Source organism: Haemorhous mexicanus, chromosome 6 (assembly GCF_027477595.1).
Source record: "Haemorhous mexicanus isolate bHaeMex1 chromosome 6, bHaeMex1.pri, whole genome shotgun sequence".
NCBI lineage: Eukaryota > Metazoa > Chordata > Aves > Passeriformes > Fringillidae > Haemorhous > Haemorhous mexicanus.
Genome location: NC_082346.1, coordinates 36,148,702 through 36,176,573, shown reverse-complemented (window position 1 = coordinate 36,176,573; position 27,872 = coordinate 36,148,702). Strand labels below are relative to the sequence as shown.

The 27,872-nt window shown below is 37.1% G+C and overlaps 1 protein-coding gene across 6 annotated transcripts in view; it reads left to right on the top strand.

Moving 5' to 3' along the window:
• STXBP6 (syntaxin binding protein 6) overlaps positions 1-27,872 on the top strand; it is a 94,580-nt gene that overhangs the window by 28,255 nt on the left and 38,453 nt on the right. For 5 of the 6 annotated variants that reach the window (XM_059849834.1, XM_059849830.1, XM_059849831.1 and 2 more), the window contains one exon: positions 8,779-8,964. In XM_059849834.1, coding sequence (XP_059705817.1) covers positions 8,811-8,964 — 154 coding nt within the window. In that variant the 5' untranslated portion in view covers positions 8,779-8,810. Of the gene's footprint in view, positions 1-8,778; positions 8,965-24,962; positions 25,064-27,872 lie in introns of those variants that run through there. The other variant, XM_059849835.1, reaches the window with a different exon arrangement.

Genomic DNA, 27,872 nt, shown 5'->3' with positions numbered 1-27,872 from the left:
TCCTGTGAGATGTCTTGGCAGAGGAGGTGATGTGAGTTAGTGTGTTGTAGTTTTGGGTGCTATACTGCAGTAATAGCATTGCATCATTTTCTTTTTACATTCCTATAGGCAACAGTTCTGATAGCTGTGTAACTCAGGCAGACTTTAACCTGACTTTTTGCTACCTCTCTGTTTAAGCCAGCCAATAACGGAGTCAGTGTACCGAGAAATTTTATACTATCATGAGCCCCATTTTTTCTTACCAAGGAAAAGCCCCAAATGAGCTCCTGTTTCAGCACTTCTTAGTAAGTTTGGTTCTTTGTAGCAAGTTTTGATTTTGAAACATTTTGTCTAGATTGGCTCCATGCCATGTCTTCAGTCAGTGATTTCAATATTTGATGAAAATACGTGACATTTTGGGTTCTCTCTTTAAAGCACAATTTCATGATCATTGTAAACTAAAACTGCTGGGGGCCCATGGGAGCCCTAATCTTACCACCTGCACTTCATTCCTATGTGCTGACACACAGCTGTGGAGTGCACTATATCAGGGAGCTTGAGCTGAGTAAAAGCAAAAGTAATCACTATTTTTTTCAAGATAGCTTAAAACTGGATTAATTCTCGTCTAGTTCACTGCACTACCACAGAAGCATTTATGCTGTCGTAAGGAAGAGAAGTACAAAATTAAATCAATAATTTCTGCCAGTACAAGTGCTCAAGGTGGTCATAAGTTAAATGAGAAACAACACAAACTACTGAAAGAAACTGTGCATGTTCTAAACTACAGTCCTTTCAACTAGTTTCCCTTTCCTTAAGGAACATGGCTGCTCCTTCTCACCAGTAGCCTTTAATTTCATATTTTTAGTCATTTTTCTTTGCCAAAATATGGACAAATAATTGAGCAAGCAATAATAGCTCACATGCAACTTCAGACCAGTTGATTTGGGTTTGTGATAAAGTATGTGAATAAGTTGGAGCTGCTTTAATGGTGCCTCGATGCTGTCTCATATGATATTAGTCACGTTGGATTGATGAAGGAAATTAGGTTCACATGAAAGTAGCATGAGATGTAGAAACACAAATTATTTAGAAGTGTATTCTGAGTTAGTGTCTTTCTAGTCCTTACTGGAAGAGTGAAAGGAAGCTGTGTTATGTCTCAAACAATTTTAACTGTCCAAAGTGATGGCACACAGAATGTACCTCCTGACTTTTGGTGAGTATCAATCTCTAGAGAACTGCAAGTGTTAAAAGACAGAATTGGACTGTAAAATTATTGTACAGTAGGAGAAATAGCTTAAAGCAGTAAATACAAAAATCGCCTGTTAAGTTGGTATAATTAGTTATTCAGATGTCAAATGGCTTTTTTTTTCTTTCTTTCCCACAAAAAGATTGAAGAACATGGTAGATGTTGAAGTGAAGCACTTGTTTTGCTGACTATTTATGGCAGTAGCTGTATAAGGAGTATTCTCTCCTTATAGTAGTCTGTAGATCTTGAGTTGGTAGGGGCCCATAAGGGTCTCTAAGTTCAAGTCCTTGCTTCTCACAGGGCTACCTGAAACTAAACCATATGGTAAGTGCATTGTCCAGATGCTCCCTGAACTCTGATGGGCTTGGTGAGGTGACCACTTACTTGGGGAGCCTGTTCCAAAGACTAGACAAATAGTTCTTTCAGTTGACTCTGGTGCCATTTGTGAAGCTGTGAGTTGAGACTTGAAGATTGCTTTTCAGAACAGATGTAGGATAATGGGAAAAGGTCTAGAGAGGTGAGGTGTTTGGAAGAAGAAATCTGTGAGGAATGGCATAAGAAACTGTGACAGTCCCTCCCACAAATGAAAGTATAAGGCTGGGTATAATAAATGGTCTTTAGATCTAAGCGCTTCTGAAAGGTCCTAAGAATTAAGCTAACCTCTTAAGACTATGATTTTCAATGTTGGTATGCAAAAGTAGTAGTTCTTACTGTTGTCAATGTCCCAGTATCCAGAGGGCAAATTTCTACAAAGGCAAATCTGGTCTCTCTGTGGCTTTGTTATAACATCTGGTAGTTCCTAAATTTCCTGGTGAATCTGTGTGATTCAAAATGTTCCTGTTAAAAAAGGATGAGTCCAGCACAGTCTTTCCAAGAAGTTCTTGACTGACTTTTGGTAAACAGTTTTGTAGATTGGATGGTGCTGTTTAATGTGGTGTTGTCCATCTTTATTTTCAAATTCTTACATTCCTGAAATAATAATGACTTTCATATTGTGGTATTCTTACAGGGAGAATATGAGTGGGTCTCTAGCTGTTGCTCTTCACTCAGAAAGATCTGGAGAGGGCTGTACCACCTCTACAGAGATGGCTTTGCCTCCCTGGGGCAACTCGCAGAAACACCTCCAGCTTTTCTACTGGTTCCCGGGCCGGGCACATTTAAGGAACACTGCTGCTTTTGGCAGTTAAGAAAATACTGAAATAGTCAGTGTCCATTGATTCTTGCATTATTATTTTATTAATTCTTATGAATATAGTCTTGATCCAGAATGCTGTGAAAACATAAGCAAAAATTAATTTTAATTTGCTGCAGTTCTTGAATATATATTTGTTTTCTTGCACACCTGTTTAATCTACTAACAGTCTGCAGCAATTCACTCACAGAATCACAGTACAGAAATGTTATGTCTTACATTTGAATTGAATTTGCCCAGATTGCAGTAGTTTCCGTTCGTTTCGGTATTATATCGTTTTTGTGAGCTGGGATCTATGATACTGTTTACTAGGACTTTAGCTCCTAGATCTGGAATTGCTGTTTTCTTTTCAGAACATGAAATATGACCTGAAATATACAGTAACCCATCCCTCTATACATTTCTGGTGCCTTACGTTACCCCCTACTTAATTTTCTGTACCATTTGGAGACAGTTTAGGGGCAGAGTCTCAAAAGAACAAAGTGATACTGCATCTTCTGCTTTTGCTGCCTGTGCCTTGAGGAAGTACAGGTATTACTTACCATCATGCTCTGTGTATGTATTTCACCCAGCAGAGCAGAGTGCAAAAATGAAAGCAGCTGCTCTCTGTCTTCCCCATGCAAGTGGGACTGGTTCTCATTTGCCCATTTATGGGATTTCTGTGATGTCCCTGATAATCTGTCTTTGTAAGGAGATGTTTAGGTTTTTTGCTGGGTGATGGAGGAAGGCGTACCAAACTTCTAGGTGTTTTTTTTTTTTTTTAAGATTGTTTTACAGATGAAATAAAATCAAAAGTACCTTCCTTTCTTTTACTGTCTCTTTTTAAATACATATTCCATTCAGAGCTCTCTATCTTTTCAAATCTGTAGATCCATACAACTTGCACAGAATTCAAATCACCTTCCCTTGTGATGAAAAGTTGTAGGAAATGCCCAGGGCCTCAGGCTGCCTGCCTCAGGTGAAGAAATGTGTCTAGCACTGAGGTATTTACTGCTTCTGTCTGACTGTAAGATCCTATTACTTTGCATTTCTCCTCTCCTATTTTTTTCCTTGACCAAAACCATCACTTGTTCTCAGGCGACGCAGTATGGTAGCCAGTATAGTCTTTCATGTTTCTTTTGCTTATTCTAGGAGCTTTTGAGAAATTCAGTGATTCAAACAAGGTTTCTTGAAGGTTTCAGTAAACAGTGCTGCTAAATTCCCCTAATCAAACAATGTCTTGATTAAAAACAAAGTTAAGGCTTGTATTTCAAATTTACAGTAAATTCTGCCATGTGTTGGTCTTGGTGGGCTGCAATATAAGACAGAAAGAAGTTACTGCTTTAGCATGTAAGATTCAAGTTTTGTGATTAGGAGCTGCTGCTCTCTGAAGTCTGCTTATGTCCTGTTCAGTTTGATTGGGCAGTTTATTTTGTAATTACATATGTAAATGAAAACATATTTCTTGTTTCTAGTTTGAACTGCTACAAATACAGATCCAATTTCATAATTTTTATATTTTAGAATTAATACATTACTCAAATGAACCAGTCTTAGCTGAGAAGTTATTTGGAAAAATAAATTGGAAATGTGACAGCCTACAAATAACTCTGGAGAATAATTGAGGTTTTTTCAGTAATTACTTCTAAAAGTCATAAACCCATGTTAATAGGAATTAATGGAACTTTTCTGGCTGCTGCGGTGGCTGCTACTATTGTCCTAATTTAAATTAATATCTTTAAAGCAAAGTTAAATTTGAAAATAGGATGACAGAAGATGATCTGATTTATTTTTTATGTTCAAGCATTTCAAAGATATTACCTTGACTGTTTCAGAATAAGGTTGATCTACACATTTGATCCCTGTTTGCAGAGCTAATTAAACTTGGTGTTGTTCCTCTAGGATAAAGTTACGCCTAATAAATGTATTGCAAACCAACTTTAAAACTTGTATATTTTAATATTTGCTCTTTAAAAATTTATAAATTAGTTGCCTTGGGTTTTAAATGGGTTTTCTTGCTTTTTGCAGAATTGTACTTGCTATTTGTTTGAGATGACAGCAAATACAAGATTTTGATGACCTGTAATATTCGAAGTAGTTTAAACACTTCCAGCAAGTAAATACCAGGCAACTATCACAATAGCAAAGCTGTTCTTTTGGCAACAGTGTCTTGCAATGATTTCCTTAAGTAGATGTCATCTTTCGGGGTAGTGGCTTTATTAAAAGCAGATTTGAGTGCTTGCTAGAGTTACTATTCCAAGAATAGTTGGTTGCTCAGATGATTTCACACTGCAGGCAGCATTTCAGTGGTTAGCCTGTCCTGTGAGCACATCCATGTTTGTGATTAAACTAAAGATCCTTGAAAATAGCCAGGTTTAGCATACTGAACATTTTTCCCTTTTTTTGGAAACCTTAATGTCTTTTTCCAGCTCTTGCTTTGTGTTATAATTTACTCCTATTTGAATTCTGAATGCTGAGGATTAGTTTCCTTTCTTCATACCTATACCCTCAACAAAGATACTGTAAATCCCCTTTTTTCCCTTATTTGCATAGAGTCCTATGAAACATGTGGGTGTAAAGATAAATTAGCTATTTGCTGGCTGTATGCCTGAAAACAGTCTGAGATTCTGGCTGACTAGAAAACTGTCCAGTTTTTTTTTTTTTTTTTTTTTTTGTTATTGAGCATGTGGGATGCATTAAGGATTCAGCTTGATTATCTTGGTTTTATTTAATCTTCTTTTTAAGAAATTGCCTTTAATTGTTGTCCTCTCACATACTTCTAGAAGAATAGTCAGTTTTTCACAGAGGGAGCTTTTAGTGATAGAAATATAATGGAGAAGAACTCTAGTAGAGAAAGATGTGAGAAGATGCAAATGAGCAGCGCATTGCAGGCACTTTTTCAAATCCACACAGGAATCTTTCCTCTCTGTTTCTTCTGTGTGCTGGGGGCACAGTGTAAATGCTGACATCCTGTTCCATAATGCTATAGTAGATGGAGTGAAAAATTGCAGAAGAAAAAGGGGGTTTTTGTTTAGCCAAAAGCATCAGAATAATAATTTGAGTGGAAGTAAATATGTGGGACAAAGCATGTGAGGTAGGAAATGTGGTCTCTCTTTCTGAACTCTTAGGTTTACTGGAACCTTTAAATCCCCCTTGCCTCAGAGGGTTTAACGTTGCAAGGAGCAATGCACTGTCTGAGAGTGCTCAGAGATCCTCCAACAAAGTTTCTTTAAGGATTTTATGTTGTATTTGAGTACAAATGGGAGGAAAAAGTTTGTGTTCCAGTGCATGAGTTCATACAGGCCTTGAGTGGAAACTGCTGATGGTTTGAATTTATCCTGGAATGTGTGCCAAGAGAAAACATAATTGTGGAAAGAAATATGCATATGTAACGTGAAGTTGTGCATGTACAGACAGGGCTTTGGGTTTGTTGGTTTTTTTTTTTTTTTTTTTTTTTAATGACAAGAGGGATTTTGTTGGAGAATGGGAAAAAATGACACTTATTCATGTTCCTTGAGGAAGTGTATATATTTATTTATTTATTAAGTAAAACTGCCAGAGATTGTATTATCTCCACTTGTGAAAACAGGGAGCATTGGAAGGCTTTACTTATTTAAACAGAGGTCTTCTGCATACATCTACTAGCGCATAGGAGAAGGTTGCTCATTTGAATTCAGCTGCTGATTTTTTGACCTATGAAAAAAAACTTCATCTAAACTATATTGACATCTCAATCTCAGAAGTCTGTTTGTGCACAGGCACAGTTAGTTATTCTCTTCTTTAAATAAACGGGCTTCAGAGGTTTGTGTTAGTGTCAGTTTTCACATCAGGTTTGGCAGTTGAGTCAAGTACACTCTGTGTTAGAATTGTTTGAATATGGCTTCTGAAGCTGTTGTGAGCCCAAGTTCTGGGAACAGAAGGATCACAATCTCTGAAGCCAGGAGTCCACACTTTGATTGGAAGTTCCAGTCACAGTCCAGGTATCTACTGTGTCTATGTACAGCTTCTGGTAATTGTATACAAACCAGCTTAGTGTCAAAGCCAGTAGCAGCATGCAGCAGTAAACCGCTAACATTTTGTGATACTGTAGCTAAGAAAAACATTTTGTGGTACTGTAACTTGCATCCTCTCTTAATCCAGGAAGCCTTTACATCCCTGAGTAATCTTTGAAATAATATTTTATTTTACAGTCTGTGACCATTAAGAAAATGTCTGAAAACATCTATTCAACAACTCAGTTGCAGAATTAACAGCATCAAATCATTGTAATCTGTAAAGCACTTTTTCAGTTGAATGTCACTTGAGTGTCTTTTAACCGGACAGCACTTCTGTGTGTTTTCCCAAAAAGCTATTCATGGAAAATTCTTTAGGCACAGGAAGATCTGGGTTTTGAAAAAATTATCAGTCTCTAGCTCAGTCAGGAGGAGGTCTGTGTGTTTAAATCCATTGTTGTTAACAGTAGCCTTGAATTAAAAAAAAAGAAAAAAATAATTAACCCAAAAGCTAGTTGCAGTGTCCCAACAGTTCAAATGCTGTTATGATGTAGTTTGCAAATCTTTCTATAGCACAGAAGAAGAGAGAAGTATGTGATGAATGTGAAAACAACACATTTTCTTTCACAACTTTTTTCTAAGTAACTACCTTGTAAGTTTATTCTTTTGATTCTGTTTTCATGTACCTATATTCATTGTTATAGGTATCTGAGATGTTGGGACTTGTGAGAACACAGCTTGTCAGGAGCTATGCATTCTTTGATCCCTTGAAATTGGTCTGGATTTTTCTTTTGATAGAGACCATTTTTAAATCCAGTTCACTTTTTTAAAGGTTCATGTAAAATGACCTGATGCTAAAATGTGTCAGAATTCACACACCTCTGTGTTGATTAACTGAGGTATGCTGTTACAAATTTTTTTGGCATAGGATTCTGTTTGCATCCCAAAATTAGCAAGTGGTGAATTCAGTTTAGACTAAGTTGTGCTGTCTCATGTGTAGTTTTTTTTTTTGGTTGGTTGGTTGTTTTTTTTTTAAGATAAGGGAATGTTGTAAATAGTGACAACAAGCCATTGAGACTGAAAGTGTTGAGGCAATTACCTTGCTGGTAGTATGCTCACAGAAAAATAATGAACCCATGACCCTTTTGGTTTTATAATCTCATTTGGCTGTAGTTTATTTACTTTATTTTAAATTATGGCAAATATCAAATGATCCCACAGACAGAATTATCAGGTATTTCAGGCCTGAGTATAATCAGTACTAAGAAAGCTAAGGATGTCAAAAAGATCTGTCAGCTTGAAAGTCTTACTAATACAGAAATGCGTAAATTAATGTATATGCATTGGAGTGTCGTTACATTGGAACGATCAAAGGTGTCATTCAGCAGTTTCCATGAATGGGGGCCTGTGTATGTGTTGCAAGACCTCAGTGCAGAGCTAACTGGAGTGACAGTTCACACAAAGAACCTGTTAATGTCCCCTTTCAGTTCTCCCTCCTTTAGTTAGGCTCTTCTGCAAGCTGCGGTGAAGTTTGTTTTTTGGGATGTGCATGACTAAGCAGCTTCCCTCCTCCCTCCCTGTTCTCTACAATAATTTTTTCCTCTATGAATGTGTATGTATCTCCTGAGACAAATGTCTCTCCTAAGTCAACTGTGCTGTTTTGTTATGAAACACATTGAGGAACTGACCTGGGTCAGAATTACACAACCCAAAAGGAGAGGTGTGGTTTTGTCTGCATTGACCCCGATGGTGTCTCTGACATTGACATTGTTTCCTGTGCAGTTGCCCAGTCAGTAATTCCTGAGTTGAGGGGATGAGATGCTAAAGCTGCAGAGTTGCAAGAGCTATGCAATCAAGTGATGTCACCAGGAGCAGTGCTCCTGAAGAACGCTCTCACCAAGTCTGCAGCTGCCTCTGTCCTCTGTGAACAGGACTTCTTGTGTGCCAGCACAACCATTCCTTCCCTGAGCCCTTGCAGAGCTTTCCCTGTGTATGTGGGACTCAGATCTTAGTTTCCCTCAGTTATCAGAGGGGGAATTAATGAAGATTTTATGCTGCATGAAGTTAAACAGGGTGTTTTTCTGAGGAGAATTTGCAACATACTGAAGTGCTAGTACTTCTGCCCAAAATAAGCTAGCTTGTATAAACAAATTTAAGAAGTGTGGAGAACAATTTCAGTGAACACACTTAAATACTTAGAAAATTCTGCCTTTACAAATATGAAATTATTTTCTAAATTCTTTGAGACATTAAAAATTTTCTTTGAAGGTCAGAGTTTTTAATGCCTGAGTAAGTGGACTTTGATATAACTTAATAGTTTCTAATATTGTGGACTTTGATATAACTTAAGGGTTTCTAATATTGTTTTATATTTATGATTTTATTTTTAGAGAGCACCAGTCTGCTATACCTTTGATCTACAATGAATGCCAAATCTGCAATCAGCAAAGAGATTTTTGCCCCACATGATGAAAGGATGCTGGGAGCTGTTCAAGTGAAAAGAAGAACAAAAAAAAAGATTCCTTTTCTAGCTACAGGGGGTCAGGGTGAATATTTAACGTACATATGCCTGTCAGGTAAGTTTAATGACTTTTGACATCCATTTATTTGTTTAGGTTTATCTTTGATTAACTGATTGGCTGTTGTCTGTAGCCATAAGGAGCTGGGTGATTCCTATCTTCATAGTGTAATGAGATACTTATAGCACTTATACCTTTTGTCTTGAGGAACCATGTGATCTAGGCTATTTATATTTATATATTATAATAAATTTAACAGGTGGTTTCATTGTTTAAAACCCCTGGGTGTTCTCACAGCCCAGCTGCACAGTATGAATAAATAGAATATTTGGTGACAGTCTTTCCTTAGTTAGATTAAGATATTTCTTAGAAGGATGAACTTTTCAGGACTTTAAAGTGATGTACAATGTAATTTTTATGCCGTGTTTCAATGACTGCCAGCTGAGCATGTGTGAATACCTTTGGTATTTAGGGTCATTTAGTCACTTATGTTTTTAGGCATATCAGTTGCTCCCTTTGAGTGTGTGCATCTTGCTGAAAGTACAGCTAGTGGCCAGAAGAAATGTGCTATGACTCTCAGAAAAGTACCATTATTTTTGGACTAAATGAGAGTTTCATGACTCTTTCAAATTGTGGTGTTATTTTTTTAAATAATGTTAGAACTTTCAAAGCATAGGAGGTAAAACTCAGTGACTCTACTACTGTTCTAGCACATCACATATCTGCCCAAAAATGTTACTGAATGTTATTGGATGAGATGCTATTCAGATACATATGTACAAATACTTCTGTTAAAATACAAGCTGCAGAGGAATTGCACTCGCATACTTAGGTCAATGAGACAAAACAGAAGACCTTTCATTTACAGCTGAGTATTTTGCTTGTCATTGTAGGATCATAAAATATCCCAAGTTGGAAGTGACCCACAAGGATCATCAAGGCCAGCTCCTGGCCCTGCATTTTGGTAAACCCAAAAATGGCACCATGTGTCTGAAAGCGTTTCCAAATGCTTTGTGAACTGTGCCAGGCTTGGTGCTGTGACCAATTCACTGGGGGGCCTGTTCAAGGGCTTGAACACCCTCTGAATAAAGAACCTTTTTCTGATACCCAGCCAAAGCCTTCCCTTACAGAGTTTCATGCTATTTCCTCAGGTCCTATCAGTGGTCATGAGAGTGTAGAGATCAATGTGTGACCCTCTGCTTCCTCTTCTTCAGGAAGCTGTGGACCACAGTGAGGCCTTCCCTCGGTCTCTTATTTTCTAGGCTGAGCAAGCCAAGTGACCTCAGCCATTCTCCCCACATAGAGAGCTTCAAGGAAGGATTTAAAAATTGATTCCCCATGGCTGTTCCATAGACTTGTGGTTTTAATACTCTGTGTTGATCTAAGAATTGTGTGCTTCAGTCTTCTCAAGGTGTAGAGGAAACTAATCTAGGCCTCTCAACTCTTTAAGAAATGTTCAAATCAATAATGTTTTTAAGCAAAGCAAATTCTTTTGGAAGTCATATTTTTCAAATGTCAGTCTAGTTTTTTTCTAAGTTGTCTTGTAAAGAGCAATCGTGTTCTAGGTCTGTGCAGTAAGTTTTGGGATACCCAGGTGTCTGATACCCATGTTCATTATTAAAGGTTAGAGATGTTCTTTATGCTTACAGTTTTTTGTAGGCTAAATATTCTATAGGTGGATTTTTTTTGGTCTTGATATTTCTTTTATTCAATATATTGATAGCCCTTCTTCCACTCCCCTGCCCCATATTCATATGTATCAGTCAACATGGATTTTAAGACAGTGAATGGTCTTAAATGCATTTACTGTTCTATTGCCACAGCATATTATAAGTAGGGAAGAAATAGTGGATGTCCTGACTTAAGCAGAGTTTGCCACTTATGATAAGGAGAAGCGTTCAGGATCTAAATAAAATTACTTTGTGGCAGACACTCAAAAGCTGCAAATTGATATTGCAAGAACCCTCACATGTGGCTCACTGTTCATGGTGTTTTGCACAGATCTGAGACCAGGTTTTCTCATATACATTTCTAGTTTATATAATGAGAGTACAGTATGACTGGTAATATCAGTAGGCAACTAAGTGACTAGGGAGAGGATTGCCTGGCTGTGTTTGATGTCGCATTCCAAGCAGCCTGCTCAGCAAGATTATGCAATTCAGTAGGGTCAAGTGCAGTTAGTTATGTAGTCGGGAATCATCAAAGGCACAAAACCACGCATTGGGCAGCAAGTGTTTCTGCCACTGTTTAAAAGAAATTGTGATGAGGATAAACTGTGATTTTTGCCTATTCCTAATGGCTGTGAAGCAATAATGGTTTTAGTTGCAGCACATTGTTACAGAAAAAGTTTCTGTTTAGTAAGGCTAAGTTAATGTGGTCATGGCAATTTAGCTGTGCCCCAAACAATCCAAGATGGATTTTATCTTGGGACAGCAGAATATACTTGATTACCTTCCTTTTTTGATGTAATATGTACAGTGAAGCAGTCACAATGATGGCTAGCTCTGAATTTGTATTTACATTTCAGGCAACATTTCATGTGCTTTGGTGCTGAGTGTTGGAACCTCTTCCCTGGAAATGCCTTTATTAGCCTTTGACTCTTGTCCCAGGTTTGCTATGTATTAGGTAAACAAAGTGACTGGAATATCTCTGTGTTCATAGTTTTCTTGGACTAATTCAGTTCGGCCTTTGCAAAAGGAATTTGATAGTTTACTCTTTAGAACAGAATCTGTCAGTTGAAAGAATAGAAACTGAGTCCTTATATCCTTAGGGGATATAAATATAAAACATCATGTCTAGTTGTAGTTTCATCCAAGATGTGGTACAGAAAATGAAACATCAGCCACTGTGACAGCTACTTCTATTTACTGCTCACTTTGAAACAGAGAAATTGCACAAATTGTTATAACCAGAGTTAAATGTTTTCCTTTCAGTGTTGAACTGAATTTTGGTGTTGAAAAGACATTTTATCATGGTTGTTTATTTGAATTTCTGGAAGTGTGGATAGAGGTGCTGAGCAGGGAGAATGCCCTTAGCCTCAGAGAAGGGACAGTGAACCATTAAAAGAATCAAATATTGAGCAGAGTGAGATGGGAGAGTAAGGAAGAGTCTTCTTTAGTATTGGTATTTGAAGTATGTACTGGGTTTTTTGATTGTACAATATTGAATACTTAGATGGTTAGAAGTAAACATTAATGCTTGAAAGAGGTTTAGCTAAAGCCTGTAATCTGAAACTGGACACACATTAAGCTAAGAAAGCTGTAGCAAGACTGCTTGATAGCCTGGTGGTAACCAAGCAGCTGGGTTTCCTGCAGCTTTCTAGCCTAGTGTTGAAGCTAGCCAAGTCAAACTGGCAAACAGAACCAAGACAGATCTTTAAGGAGTTATTCAGCTGAAGAAGAACAAGAAAGGAGTAGACAGATGGGAACACAGAGGTGGTGTGGCTGTAGGCAGAACAGAGAAAATGAACACTGGGATTTTTGTAATGTAAAAGAGGATTTAACACAGAGAAAAGACAAGAAATCCAAAGCTGAAAGTGGATGTTTATCACCTCCTCCACACTAGCAGACCTAGTGAGAGTTATTGGATCAGGTCTAAGTTTTCATTTTGTCACCATTGTCTTATGTAATTGAAACATAATTGTTTAAAATAGTTCTTAGCCTTATTTAGAATTTTGAATTAAGTATAAAATACTTAAACTGTCACTTCAGAAATATAGGTTATTGGCCTACTTGCCAATGGGTGGTGTTTTCCCCTCTGTTTACATTTTGTGAGAATGTTACGTCACTGTTCATCATATTCAGTTTCAATCTGACCCACTGTCAGACTCTATTGAATATTTGATTATTTATACAAAAAAGGTTATGACTGACATAAGAGATTTGGTCAGCCCGGAAGAGCACACCAGCCAAATGGTGGTCCAGTCTTCTGCCAGCTCGGACCTGGACAGGTGTTTACAGACAGCTGCAGCCAGCTGTGGTGCTTTGTCCAGCCCCATGGACCCAGACTGGATCATGGATGAACATCTGGGCACAGAGTGGGATGTTCAGCAAGGACTGAACAGAGTCCAATACAAGTTTTGTATTGTGTTTTGTTGTGAAAATTCAAATTCCTTTTTTCAGAACAGAGAAACAAACCAAACAAGCTTCTTTCTTCACTATCTCATCTTGGTAATGGCTTCTTTAAAGTGAAGGTTTAATAGTTCAGGAATTTGTAGGGCAAATTATGTCTAGCTCCTCTTGCCATGTGCTCAGTGACCTATATTTACTGGCCATAAGTTGGATAATGGAAAGCATTGATGTTTTTCAAATTGTTGCACAGTATGGTTACATTCATGTACTGTATTATGTGTGTCTAAATAAATATATATTAAATGTACATATACAGCATATAGCTTCTAGTGCTAATATTAACAAAACATAATTGCCTTCATCTACTTATTATGAATTATTTTGATACTGAATATAGTTCTTAACCAAGACTCTTCCTTCCTTTTTTGGAACATACTTTGTCTTTGTTAGGTACTTCTGGTATTTTAACTCCAGGGTTCCCATAAGGAGCTTTATAAGGTCAAATATCAGTTGCTCATAATAATAATAAATTTCAAATTCCATTTTTTAAAAGAGATTTCAAAATCTTTTCTTAAGGATCTTTGAAAAACAGAACTGGTGCATTTTGAGTGGAAGCCAGATTAACCTTCTCTTCTTCATTATTGATCTTTCTCCCATAATTTTCTATATTGAAATAGAAAATTATGAACTACTTTGGAGGGTAGGAAGCATTTATTGATTGTATGCTTAATATGTCTCGATGCTCTGATCCCTTCTGATTCTGAGTTGTCCAACATAATATAACCAGTCCTTTTCCACAAGAATTCTGTGTAGGAGGACATCTTTTTACAGCAATGCTACAGAATTATGTATTTGAAAGCATTTAGTCTTAAGATTGGTGTGTTTTGGTTTGCTTTTTTTTCTCTTTTTAAGGTGGAGGAGGAATGTATGTGTTCCTATCCATCCTCCCAATACCCTACTTGATCTTATTCACATGCAGGAAATATTTTCTAAATGGCAAGCTGAAGGTGTGCTGTTATATGTCTGCTGTTTAGCACTTTTTTTTCCCCCAAAATCCTTCAGAATGGAATTGTAGCAGATTTATAAAGCTTAACAGTTTACTGTGCATCAGTATTGTTCCCCAGAGCTCAGTGTTGCACCCAGTCCTGATTAATACCTTCATTTATCATCTGGATGAGGAGATCAAGTACATCCTCTGGCAGATTACAGACTACACCAAGATGGGCAGGAGTGTTGATCATCTGGAGGGCAGGAAGGCTCTGCAGAGGGATCTGGGCAGGCTGGATCAGTGGGCCAAGGCCAGTGGTATGAGATTCAACAAAGTCAAGTTCCAGATCCTGTACTTGGAGCACAAGAACCCGAGGCAGCACTGCAGGCTGGAGACAGAGCAGCTGGGAAGATGTCAGGTGGAAAAGGATTTAGGAGTGCTGGTCAACAGCTGGATAAACATGTTTCAGTGTGTGCCCAGGTGGCCAAGAAGGCCAATGGCATCCAGATCTGTATCAGCAATGGTGTGGGCAACAGGACCAGAGCAGTCCCTTTGTACTCAGCATTTTTGAGACTGCACCTGAAGTCCAGCATTCAGTTCTGGGCCTGTCACTGCAAGGAAGACATTGAGGTGCTGGAGCATGTCCAGAGAGGGGTAACCAAGCTGGTGATGGTTCTAGAGGGTAATTCCTTTGAGAAGCAGCTGAGGGAATTTGGGTCATTTAACCTGGAGAAAAGGATACTCAGGGAAGATGTTACGGCTCTCTACGGCTGCCTGAAAGGAGGTTGTAACAAGGTGGGGGTCAGCCTCTTCTTTATGCACAAAACAAATTGGTTGTAAAACTGTAGACTGGAAGTGTACCCTGGGAGCTGCTTGTTGCCTCATTTATCATAAAGGAAGCTTGATGAGATTATTAGTTGGACTTCATGGTGTTTTTCATGGAGGTATGCAAAAATTACAGTGAAAATTACTACAAAAAGTAGTTATGTTGCAGACCTCTCACTCCCCTCCGTGTTCAGAAGAGAATGGGGGCTCTGTAGAGCTTTATCCATTTATCATAATTACTTGTGCTGGGTAGGTTTGCATACCTCAAGAGCTGGCAGCACCTTACTTCAGTGGTGATGACATATTTCAGTGCCACGTTTTGCCCAGAATGTGGCAGATGCTTGCATCAAGTTTAATGCCAGGTTAAAATGTTTGAATGTCATGATGTCTTTGGAAACAGTTTGTTCGTTCTTTGTCCAAGTGAGGCTTTTGGCAGGATTTGTTGCTATCTTGTATGTGATAAAAATGCAGAGCTGTAAAGTAAGGCTCTACTGAACAAATTTCCATGGTAGCTGTCCTTTCGAGTTGGAGTACAGCAACCATGCACATAAGACCTGTGTGAGTATCCCCTAATTGCTAGTTTTGGCAGCAGTTATTCTTGTAGTACCATAAGAGTTAAAACTCCTGTGTTTTGCTTTGCAATAGGATTCATTCTGAACAGTTTTCTTAGAAGTTTTGGTAGTGCTGGAGTGTAGTATGTATAATACCCTGACTCACTGCATTATGGATTGTTGAACTTGAATCATACTGGGCAGAAAACATCTGGAATGTTCCCTTGATGTTGCATTTCAGAAAGCATTTCCATTGATAGCTGTATAGTTCTGCTCTTAGAAGTAATATCATCTTGTGAACAAAATCTTAAGTTCTCTTTCTCCTTGACCAATGTTTACTGTGTTAGACTCTTTTAGTAGGTAAACATCAGATTAAAATCTTATCCTTTTACAGTACTGCAAGCTGTATGAGTCAAAGCCTGTAAATTTTCTCCATACATCTGGCCTTCAGATACTGTACTATGGAGTAATTTTCAGCGCGGAGCAGCACGTAAGAAGTACTTAACAGAGAAACTGCTAAGCTGATTAGAATATTGCATCAAGCTTCTCTATCATTAGGTAGATTTTATTGTTGCCTTGACAAAAAGAAAGATGAATAATGCAGTTCTGATGTCTAAATATTTTCTGTTTGGGACTTTAATCTGTAAATAATCCTTTTAAAGCAAGAAAAATTGAAAAAGAACAGATCAGAAATGACTGATTTTGTGGTGTGTTTAGCCTGTATCCCCCAGTTTTTGGAAACTGCTGCCAGAGGAGCTCCTATACCAATCAAGTAGCAAGACACCTGAAAAACACAGTGGGGGGAATTAGTCAATGAACTAAATCTGTCTGATCATCCCTCACTGTTATAATATCTGAATGTTTCAGAGTTGCAATAAAAACAAGCTCATATTTTCATGTATGCATGTCTATGTGCTACTGTGAACAAGTGCTCTGCATTTACATCAGACATTGCTTTTCCTCCAGCCTACTTACGTTTAGATTTTTAGTAACTTGCTTTTGTACTCTGATTATGCATATCCTAACAAGAAGGAAAAAACAACATATGAAGGGTGGGGAGGCTGAGAGAATATAAACTATGCAAAGTTTTGTTGGCCTCGTATCAGGGAGGAGCCTACCCATTAGTCCAAGTTAAAACAATCTGTAGTAACTGTTTAGCTGGAACAACTTCATAGAGAAAGTCTGGCACACCCAGTCAGCTGCTTTTCTGTTCATTAGAGCTCAGCAGCACACAGTAACTCTCAGTAGCCTCAGGGAATGACAAAGTTAAAACCCTACAAATTCTCTAATGTTACTGTTTTAAACAAAACTTCATTTGGGTGAAATTTTTAGGAGCTGAGTCTGAGAAAACTTTATAGCATTGCAGAACAGACTTGTCAGGCAGTGAAGTTCCTTGGGCATTTTTAGCCCCTAATTCTAACTAGTTATTGGAAAATTACTTTAAGCATTTAATTCTCTTTTCATATTGTCTTCTTAGACCTGTCTTGAGAGGACAGGCTCAGCTGGAAGGGAAGCTGCAACATAAACGTCTTGCTGGATGAAATAACTGGTAAATGCTTTTCCTGGGTAATATGATAGCAGCCCCTGCTGTGTTAGTTTTCTTAAACCTGTGCCTCATGTCACTCTGTGGAACACAGATAGTGTGGAACACACATAGTAATGGCAAGAGCAGCTTTCTGTGACTGGATCAATGACGTGGAAGGGAATAGAATGTTAAAAGAACATTCTCTTACTTCTAGCAAGAGAAGTGTTTTCGACATGTATTTAAAGCAGTTACACAAAGTATGCTTTTTCTGAGTGAGGCAAAAAATTGGAAGCTGAAGTAAACAAAAGCTTTAAACCTCCAGACATTATATTTATTCGCTTGCATTAATGACAGATTGCTAAAGAAAATTTGACTGTTTAAGTGTTTGGGAATATCTAAAGTTGTCTAGAATACTATCTGAGATTTTAGGCAGCTGAAATTTGTTGAATTTGCTTAAAAAGTAAACAACATCTAGGTAAAGAATGCTTAAAAGTTCTGGAATAATTTCTGTTCTCCTTTATTTTTGTACTCACTTATCATGAGTTCTTTTAAGAATAGTTTTCTTAGGTTTAGCACGCATAAGTTTGGCATACAAATATGCCAACAATCCTTCAGCTGTACCATTTCAGGGAATGCTGCATTTTTGCCCAGTGTTCAATCTGTAATGAAAGATAGTCGGGAAACAAAACAAAAATTGTCTTTAAGTATGGGAAACAGAAAATGGGTTGAGGAGATGCTTTGAAATTTCTTAGGAACTAGGAAAGGGAGGGTTTTTACAGTGGCATTAGGAAGAGCCTAAACTCATAAACCACTCTGTGGATTGACTGATAAAAGCAATTCATATTTTGTTCATTTGGACTCCTATTTTTTTTTTTTAATTTCAAAATATGTTCTTCTTTTGTCTCCTGTTTTCCCCTGACCACCCAGAGATAAATAGTAAACAAGTTTGCCTTTGGATTTTGTGTTGTACTTTGGAAGTATTGTGAATCACCTAATCATTTAGGTTGGAAAAGATCTCTAAGGTTATTGAGTCCAACTTTGACCAGTCATCACCTTGTCAGTTAAATTGTAGCACTAAGTACCACGTCCAGTCATTTTTTCACACCTCCAGTGATATGTTCTGTGATCTGTGTTCATATAATTTTTAACTAAAAGTGAGGGGGTTTTGTGTTCCAGCTAGAACCTGATGTATCCTAATAAAATATTTTTGTGTTTAGGTCAAATAGCTTTTGTTCCTGCCAGGGAGAAGGGTGAGGAGGGGAAGAGCAGAACAGAAAGAATCAGCGTGTTCGCCTACACCAGCTGGTTGAACCACATACTTCTCATGCCTCTAATGATGTGTTGGAGCATGAGTTTGCCATTTTGCAAGTTAGGCCTTTCTGTCTATACTTAGATACTGTGAGGACTAAAGTATGTCATGGTTGTGAGGGTTTGTGATCCATGTGATGAGAAATTAATTTCATTAAAGGCTCTAATTGCCTTTTAAATATGATAAAAAATGTTTCCTTGTTTAATCATTTTTCAGTCCTTATGTTACACTAATCAGAGAATGGCAGAACAGCCCGGGTTGAAAGGAGCCTTAAAATAATCATCTGATCCAGTCTTTTTTTGTTAAATAATGTATTTTAAAAAATAGTGTGTAGTGAGGCACTGGTGTTGTTCAGACTGTCTGCTGGAATTATCCAGAGCAGCAGCCTAAACAAGTAGAAATGGTGTCAAGAACAGTTTTAACCATTCATTTAGGTAGGTAGCACAGTCTCAAAGACTTGAATGACCAGAGGTGTACTACTGCTTTGGGCTGAAAATTCAGTGATGAGTAGAAAATGTTGTAAAAATTACACGTATCTGTGACTATACACTGCTCTGCTTTTTCTATTTTAAGTGTTTATCCATAACCCATGTTTTTTCACTTTTCAGCTCAGTCACTTCTTTAAAGAACTTTATATGGTTCTCAGGTCTGCTTGATGAGGACCTGTTCAAACAGTATTTCTCTTCTTCCATTTGCTTTTTTCTCTCTTTAAAAAACACCTGCATAATTTAGGGCAATCAATGTGGTTTCATGATGTCTTTCCCCTTTTTGCATATCTGTAATGCCTTTAGAAGATGGGAAAAATATTTGAAATTCCATCTTTCTGTGAGTAGCTACTATTCTAAAACAAATCAGTTGTGGACAACTTCTTCTAGGCTTCTGATTTGTGGAAGTTTTACTTTGGCAAGGTTTCTGTTTGTTACTTCCACTTCTAAAATATGCCTTTTTCTTTATGATTAATGAATCGCATTATTTAGCCATGGCTATTGCTTCTTGGAGAAGTTTCAGTCACTAACCATAGTTGTTTCACTTCAAGTTAATTCTTGTTTTAATTTTGCGCACTTCCTTCCTGAATGTGAATATTCACTAGTAACAAGCCATTGTCCACTTGGCGCTGTGTCTGCTTAACTCAATCTCCAGCTGTCCAGCTCTGTGCAAGAATCTATCCTTTCTTGAAAGAAAACATAGCACTAATCCTCCTCTGCTTATGTCACTTCTTCTGTTCCTAACACTAGTAATGTTGCTGATTGTTAACCTCATGTGATTATTCCACTCTCTTTTATCTTCCTGCTCTTTTTAAAGAATCCACTTTCTGGCTTTTCCATCTTGCAGTAAAGCTCTTAATTTTCAATACCTCATCTGCTCTTTTGGACCATATTTTTGTTTTTCTTTGTTTTTCCTTTTCTTTCTAGAATCCTGCTGCAGCTGTAAACCCAGGCTTCCGCTATGCCATTTCCGTGAAAATTTGATATCCTATCACTTGGCTTCATTCCAGGTTCAGGAGGAATCACTTGGAGTACATAATTCCTATTTCTTATTTTCCCTGATCACTTTGTCTGCACTTCAGTTGGATGTTGGATGTTTCTGGCAGGTTTTGTGAACTCCTTGCTGTATTACTGATTGTCTAATAGGAGATCAAAACGTATCAGTTGATTTGTATAATATTTGATTAAAACAGTCCTAGGAGTTGCTTGTCAGCTCTGTGCAGGAAGCTTCTGCACATAACTGAAGGGTAGAGAAACTGTTCCCAAAAAATGGTTGTGTTTCTTTTGGCCATAGAGCTAGGTTTTAAAACTAGTTGAAAAAAGTAAGAAGCTCACAAAATAGTGAAGAAATAATACGAAGAAATAATACTAGTGCATCCTTGTAGAGCTGTAGTTTTGTCAGTTAATGAGTTAGGACAATGTCCATTAGCACACATTTGTAGGATGGAGTACAGGAAACAACTGTGTTGCGTTCTTTTAAAGGTATGACATTCAGCTGTCAACTTCTGTGATTGTGCTCTGGCTTCCTTTCCACCTGTTCAGATGTATTACTCCTTCCCTCTAGGAAAGCTTTTTGGCTTTATCATTCATGCTTCATTCTTTTTCGCCTGTTAATCTCAATGATAAGAGAATTCGCAGCCTCTTCAGCTTTTTTTGTCCTCCACAAATACTGTCACATATATCAAATAGTCTATTATATTGTCCATGTGTTGATGCTTGAGTAAACATGGAAGAGAGGGGTACAAATTGAATTCAACACATACATCTTCATATGTTTTAAAATTAGCTTTAGACATAGTTCCTCTATTTGTTATAAGTTTTCTCACAGCATTTCTTGCAAAAGAATACAGATAAAAAATCAGTAATATGGTGACTTCATTTTTTCACATAAAATACTTTCTCTTATAGTGTGACATGTTAATAACACATTTTGTCAAACATCTGTGTATATATAGAAAATGGAATAGAAGAAATGAAAATTCTTTCAGCTTTAAAGTGCTACCTAAGCAGACAATTTAATTTAAATCATAACAGGAATGCATCAGTTTGAGGGCTGATACTAAAATTGTTTTCCTAACTGTAGAAATGTTTTTTAAAACACTGGGGTTTGTTCCACTTTAAGCATATTACAAACATCTCAAAATCTGGATGGAATTGATATTCAGAAAATTCTGAAAATTTAATATAGGAAAATGCAATTTTGTCAAGCTATTTCATGATTAATGTGCTTTATCTGTCAAAGCAGTCTGACTCAGAGTACACATAGAACTTCCTAGAATAGGAGTAACTTGACTGACATGTCCTTTATTTTAAGATGTTATTTTTACTGGATCAGTAGTTTCATAATCTAGTTATCAATATTCTTGAAACAAAGGCAGTTACCACCAAGTTGCTAAGTGACTATAAGCTTTCATAAAGGGCAATTAGTACTGTAAAGAAAAGGGGTAGACTGCTCACTTCTGATGTTTCCAGTATAAATCTAAAAATTCTTGTCTAACTTTTCAGGTTAATTCTTTGAGACTGGTGTGGCTGTAATTTGTACAGAATTTAGTTTTATCTTATTGGATAGTGAGTACAAAAAGATATCTTACAAGAACCTCTGAGGGTTCTAAGCACATGTTCATAGGGCCCATGTTCATAGATTGGGTATTTTAGCTTTTGGTAGTCATTGTATTGAAATGGAATCTGGATTAAGGGACTAACCAGTGTAAATTAGAATATTATTCACTGAATAATATGCCACAAACAGTATTATTCACTGGAAATTATTATGGCTGCAGAACATCCGAAATGTGATTTAACAAGGCGTCAAGATACGATTTCCGGATATTTCAAATGCCAAGAGGATCTGCAGGAGTTTCTTCACCAATATAATACAGTATGGAAAGAGTGAAAAGTAGAAGCAGTAGCAGTAATAAATGAGCTTGCATTCCTTTCAGTGTAGACAGTAATGAATTGAAAAAGCAAACTGAAACCTATATAAGGAGGGTGATGTACTAAACTGATGTTTATCAATAGATGCAAACCATGTGCTTTTAAGGCTTAGAATCTGGAAGGGGTCATATAATATATGAGCAGGAAAAGGTGTTTCTTATGGACATCTCTAAAGAACTGGATGTACTTTCAAAGGAAATGCAGAGTGATGTCACAAGTTAACCCTTTTCATATGTGCACCTTTGGGATTGTTTTGTTGCTTTGAAATGCAGAGAATGTTTCAAAATTACTTTGTTGTCTTCCCCATCTTTTGGGTTGTACTGGTGAATGAGTGATGTACAATTGATTACACTCTGTTAAACCTCAGTCTATGGATTAGCATTGTCATAATGCAGTAATAAAATTTAATGGTTTTCTGCTTATGCATTGCTGGGGGTTTTTTAACTCTGCAGGGTCATTCATGTGATCATCAGTCTTGGCTGTATCTTGTTTGTATTACATATTCTATAGGGTCTCTGTGGGTAGCATTTGTGTAACCTTTCAGGATGCAGCTGCTGCTTATGTTACTGAATCCTTTTCATTATGTATTCATTACAGAAGGATAAATAAACACAAGTTTAATAACAATGGCAAGAGAAATCTACTGCAGTCTGGAATATACAGATGCAGTTCGTATAGTATTGTTCTTCATTTTGTGTTCAGTTCTGAAGTTCATAATCATTAATACAGCAAGAATCCACTATAAATTTGCTGTATAGTCTCTTAAATTAAATTTAAGGCTGGCCTTCATAGGATCAAAGAATGAGTTAGTAAAGTCTGGGATTCCTGTTAAAGCTAACTGATTAGTATACTATATTGGTAAAGGAAATCCCTGAAAGAGATATTAATCTGAGAGCAATGGTAGTATGTACAGTATAAGATTCTGATTTGAAAACAAGTGTTAAAAAAAAATCTCATTCTCTGAAATACTTAGGGTATCAGAATTTCTTGCTTGCTCATGGAAAATCTTAAAAATAGAAGAGTTACCCCTCCTGCAAAACACTGCCTGTAATACTGTACATTTTATAACTTCTCAAGATACAACCCTTTCTGAGACTTGTTCAACCCAGGAGTTGATCTGAACTGTGTATGTGGAAGGGTAAGGAATTACAGGAACTTGAAGTAGGTGATTTTTCTCAAACAGCTACAAGCAGGGATGGAGAACAACTCAGCCAAGTATCAGTATGTTTCTACTGCAGGGACTTGAACTAGCTAATGTTATTCCAGGCTTTTGAATCCATGTTTACTTGTTTCATTGAGAGAAGTACATGCAACTCTGATAGCTCTTTATCTTTCTTAGTGAAGTACTACTTGAGTGAGATTTTTGTGGTATCGAGGAGGACTCTAGGCATTCTTAAACAGAATTTGTGTGTTTATACATGAAATTTCTAGACAAACGGGTATGAAAGAGCACACACTGGTGTTTCTCAGGATCCTGGTATGTAGCTTAAACCCCTAGTCTCACCCCTAGTGCAGCAAATTGTGTGCAGTTATCTGCAAATGATAAAAGTCTTGATCTTATGTGTAGGGAAGACTTCGCGTTGGAAAAAGGGAAGGACATATCTGAGGCTGAACACAAGGCAGGTCTATGTCTTAGATTTATTTTCAGCTTTCTGACTTGGTTTATAAAGAAAATCCTGAAATAATAGCCTTGTTTGATAATGTTAAAATAATTGATCTGCAATAGATCACAGATACTTAAGTAGAATTTTTGAAAAGTATACTCATATATTGTGTGTTAGGATTTGGTTATCCCAAGAAGTTGTGGATGCCCCATCCCTGGAAGTGTTCAAGACCAGCTTGGATGAGACTTCAGGCAACCTGATCTAGCCTGCCCATAGCAGAGGGAGATGGAACTAGATGATCTTCATAGTCTCTTACAATCCAAACCATTCCAAAATTCTGTGAACTGTGAATGTATTTGTGTTTTAATTTGATTTTCTAGATTAGAGTGCTTTATCTTCTTACCCTGATCTGTAATTAAATGCATCTATTGGATCCCCTTCAGGCATATGTGAAACACAGTATCTTAAGCAGCTTCATAAAGCCGTGTGTTTGCATTCCTGTCTGAGCAGCAGCATCTCTAGCAATAATCCAGAGAACCTGCCTCAGCATTAATATAGGTACATTGGGTGAATTTAATAATATATCCTGTGATGCTTATTGTGCTGGTAGAAGTAAGATTTTAATTATCATGCTTTCTTTTGTAATTTATCATTTCATGCTTTCTTTTGTAATTCTTACAACCGAGTCTAATTGACAGTGCTGCCATGGGAGCGTGTACATAGTGTTCTATTGTCAGTGGTTTTGTTCAGGAGAGAGGTGTCTGGCTAATCTAGCAGTAAAAGATAGGCAAGATATAAAACATGAACAAAAATTGCATGCTATTATTTAATGATATCACATTGTGCTACATTGTTTGGTGAATTGGAAAGTGGATAGGGTCCTAAGGCAAGAAGAGTTATTCTGCAATTGCATTTATAAAAATGAAGGAATTGAGTTGCTTGATGATAGCTTCATATGTAACTGTTTGCTGAAAGATATAATAGACCCCTTCTTTTAATCTCATATGTTAAGCTGTCATAATTTCAGATAAAGTTATTAGGTAAATAATTAAATGTCAGAAGATAGAGTTCAAGTCATATGTAGTATCTTGAAAAGTATTATAAAAAACACGGGTCACGAAACTGTTTTCAATTAGTACAAACTGTTTTCTTTATGAAAGTGACTTAATGTGGCATAACTTGTGACAACTTCATAGCTTCTCACTTAAACTGCTAAGTGTTGGTTGTTTTTACTTTTTGACTCTTGAAATAGTTTTTAGCAAGTGTTAAATCAACAGGTAGATGACAGCTTGAATCAGAATTTACAGAACATTAGATTAGAAAAAAGTCTGTCCACCAAATTGATGTTTAACTGATATTTAGTCAGCTCTTATCCAACCTAGTGGGGATTGATACAGTCCAAGTCATGAAAGACAAGGAATTAGTTCAGTAGTGTACCAGGGGATGTCAGAATGAAAAAAATTACCAAAAAAAACAAAACAAAACAAACAAACAAACAAACAAAAAAAAACTGAACAAAAAGGAAAAAAAAACCACAAAAAGAACAGAACAAGAAATACAGGTCTGAAAGGAATCTGTAAAGCAAGTACTTGAGCATAACTCTTTACTTTTATTTCTTGGTGGCTCTTTAGGGAGTTGCCATTCTCTCCCTCTCCAATGGCACTGCAGTTTGTGCAGTCATATTACTGATCCAGGTCAGGAACTGATTCAACTGAAAAATATTTTTCTTTTCCTGTGTTCTTTTTCATCCTGCTCACTCTGCAGTCTGGTTCCACCTGTGACTGAAAGCCATGGCATGGGACAGAGTGAAAGCCAAGGCAATGGGAGGAGGCACCTGACAGCAGTACCTGATTTATGCCATAGAGGTACCAAACTTCTGACCATGACCTCTGCTGCCTCTGCACTGTCGCTCTTGTTTAGTTCTGGTACAAATCCTGAAGAAATTTATTCCATGCAGTTGTCCAAAGCTGTATTTGAATTTATTGAGACCAAATGTGTCTTCATAAACAAGCTATGAATTTATTAAAAGTAAAAAATAAAAATATTATGTGTTAATAATCAAAACAGGAACAAAGTGAAATTCACAAGGCTGATTTACTATGCAAGGGCTTTCCTAAGCAGCAACAAGTGGTGTTACCCCACTGTTTACTTCAAATGTGCTTCTCCCCTTATACTAAAATAGTAATTTCCGTAGGCTCCCCTTGATGAATCAGTTATATATACTAGGATATACATTTAGAGGAACTGAGTGACATAACAGCCATACATAGAACAGACATAACATGAAAGAATATGTTCACAAGGAGCAGAGCATTCTCAGCAACAGAATTAACAGTTCACAACTCAAATAAGTGTTCTTATTCTGTCACCTAAGCCTCACAGATGACTAGCCCATTGTAAAGAGGATATCTGTCTTAAAGCATTTATTTCTACCAGATTTATGTGAAATACTTGGTTTATTTCCTCAAACTATTGTAATTTGTCACTGAATGAAGACTTACTAGGTATCAACATTGTTGATAGTCTCAAAAATTCATTTTTATATGCATTGCAATTAATTAACATGTCATGTGTTGCAGAAATAGCTTGTGAGTATCCTATGGTGGGATATCAGTAAAGGACTGCTTCTCTTTAAAGCAGAACTATTGCATCAGATAGCACTCTTTTTCATAGGAGTACAATACTAATGGGTGTGTTCCCATGGGTGGGCAGATGCACAGATGACCTTTCTGCAAGGTCTTTTTAAAATTAAATTGATAACCTATGTCTGGATAATTTGACCAACACAGAAGTGTGGAAATGTTTCTGCCACTTTTTTAGATCCCTTTCTAAATGCCTGGTGTGTAGGGGTGTTGTAGCTGTGAAACATCACTTGGCTGATTATGCACTTCAGCTCTCCTTAAGATAAATTATTGTGCTTTAATTATTTGCTTTAAAGTAATCTGATCCTGGTTGTATTCTTATACTTTTGCTAGTCATATTCAATACCTGTTATCAGGGAATGTTCCAGCATAACTTGACACATAAAATACAACTGAAGCAGACGTCCCTTTAAAATATAATTAAAACCTAGAGGCCTTACTATTCCCATGATATTGTCCAGTAATCCTTGAGCATTTTTAAGCTCTTGCATGCTTCTTTTAAAAGTCTGTTCATCATTACTGTATTTCTTGGCATCGTGCTGCAGAGTTTTACTCGGGAGAGCAAGACATTAAGATGGAAACCTGCAAATGGGATAAGGCTGCTCTGCTCCCTTCCCCTGTAATTTTAGTCCTTGTATCCTTTTAGTCCAAATGCCTTTGCTTTCTTTCCATGATGTGGTTTCTATAGCTATATTCTGGATCACATTCAACTTCTTGTGTTGGCAGTCTTTGCAATTATACCACATTCAGTAAATCTCTGAAAAGGCTAAATTGACTTCTAAAGAGCCTTTTGAAGGCCTCATTACCATAATTTTTTGTCCTGACATGCTAATAGGTACACACCCCTGCACTTTTAGCAGTGCCAAATTATTAAGTACTTGTATACCTGTCCCTATAGCATCTAAATTTTCTAGGGTAGTGCTCATTTCTTTTAGTATCAAGTAACATATTCTGTATAGCTGTGATAGTCAGTCTGTGGGAAACCAAGAACTGGGATGCAGATGTGTTCCCTTAAGAACTGTTAAACCAGCTGATGCTGCAATGTACTGCTTGTACATAGCTGTCTCCAACAGACAAAACCTTTTTTAGATTCATAGGTAATCTTGTGGATTTAAGATTTTAGTTCATGTAAAAGAAAACCCTTTCAGTTTTCTCAAGCTCCAGAGTACAGAAGGGTTCAGTGGGCTTCTCTTGCTGATGCCGCAGGAGATTTTGCAGCAAGCGTTATGAGCAAACAGCTCTTGCAGTAGTTAGGCAGATCAAATGATAGGTGCTAAATACTGTGTCCCAGTGGTTCTCAGGTATTCTCATGTCCCATTTACTGTTTCATTAACAGAGACTGAAGTTTTGAAAGACAAGTTGTTGCTTCTTGACAAGGCAGTGACAGAAAAAATGTCAAGTAAGGAAGAACTCAAATAGGAATGGTGTAATTTCTATACAAAATTTTAATTAATTTTTTTGAGTTCTCAAATTATCATGCAAAAAGATGGAATGGGGAATTAAACCCCTTATAGTGAGGGGTCCTATTCTTGATCTTTTGTTTATGTATTTTAAGGTAAAGCATAACAACTTTGGTTTTAGTAGAGCATCTTACCTATCAGCAGAAAGCTGTTCTGAGTGTAAGCTGAAACAGCTGTATTTGCAATGGGTCACTAACTGGGAATAACTACCAGATGGAAAAGGTAGTGGAAATTATTATTACTAGAACAATTTAATTTATCATTAGGAGAATTAGCCTGTAGGGTGGGCTGTGGGGTTTTTTTCTCCCTCTGCCCCCCCCCCCCCCCCCCTTTTTAAGGTGCTATGCCTAACTGCTGCTATTAATGTATACTTAGGTAAGTAAGCTATTGAGTGCTGATAATTTTTAAAAACTTGTGTTTCTAGGAAATTTCTCCTTAATTTCACTCCGGAGCAACTTACATGATATGATAACTTTATTGCTAAAGTCTTGGAATTTGGAAATATCCAGCTGATTTTATGACCTTCACTGGGAGACAGGGTCAGACCTGCAGAAATTATGACAGCTGTTGAC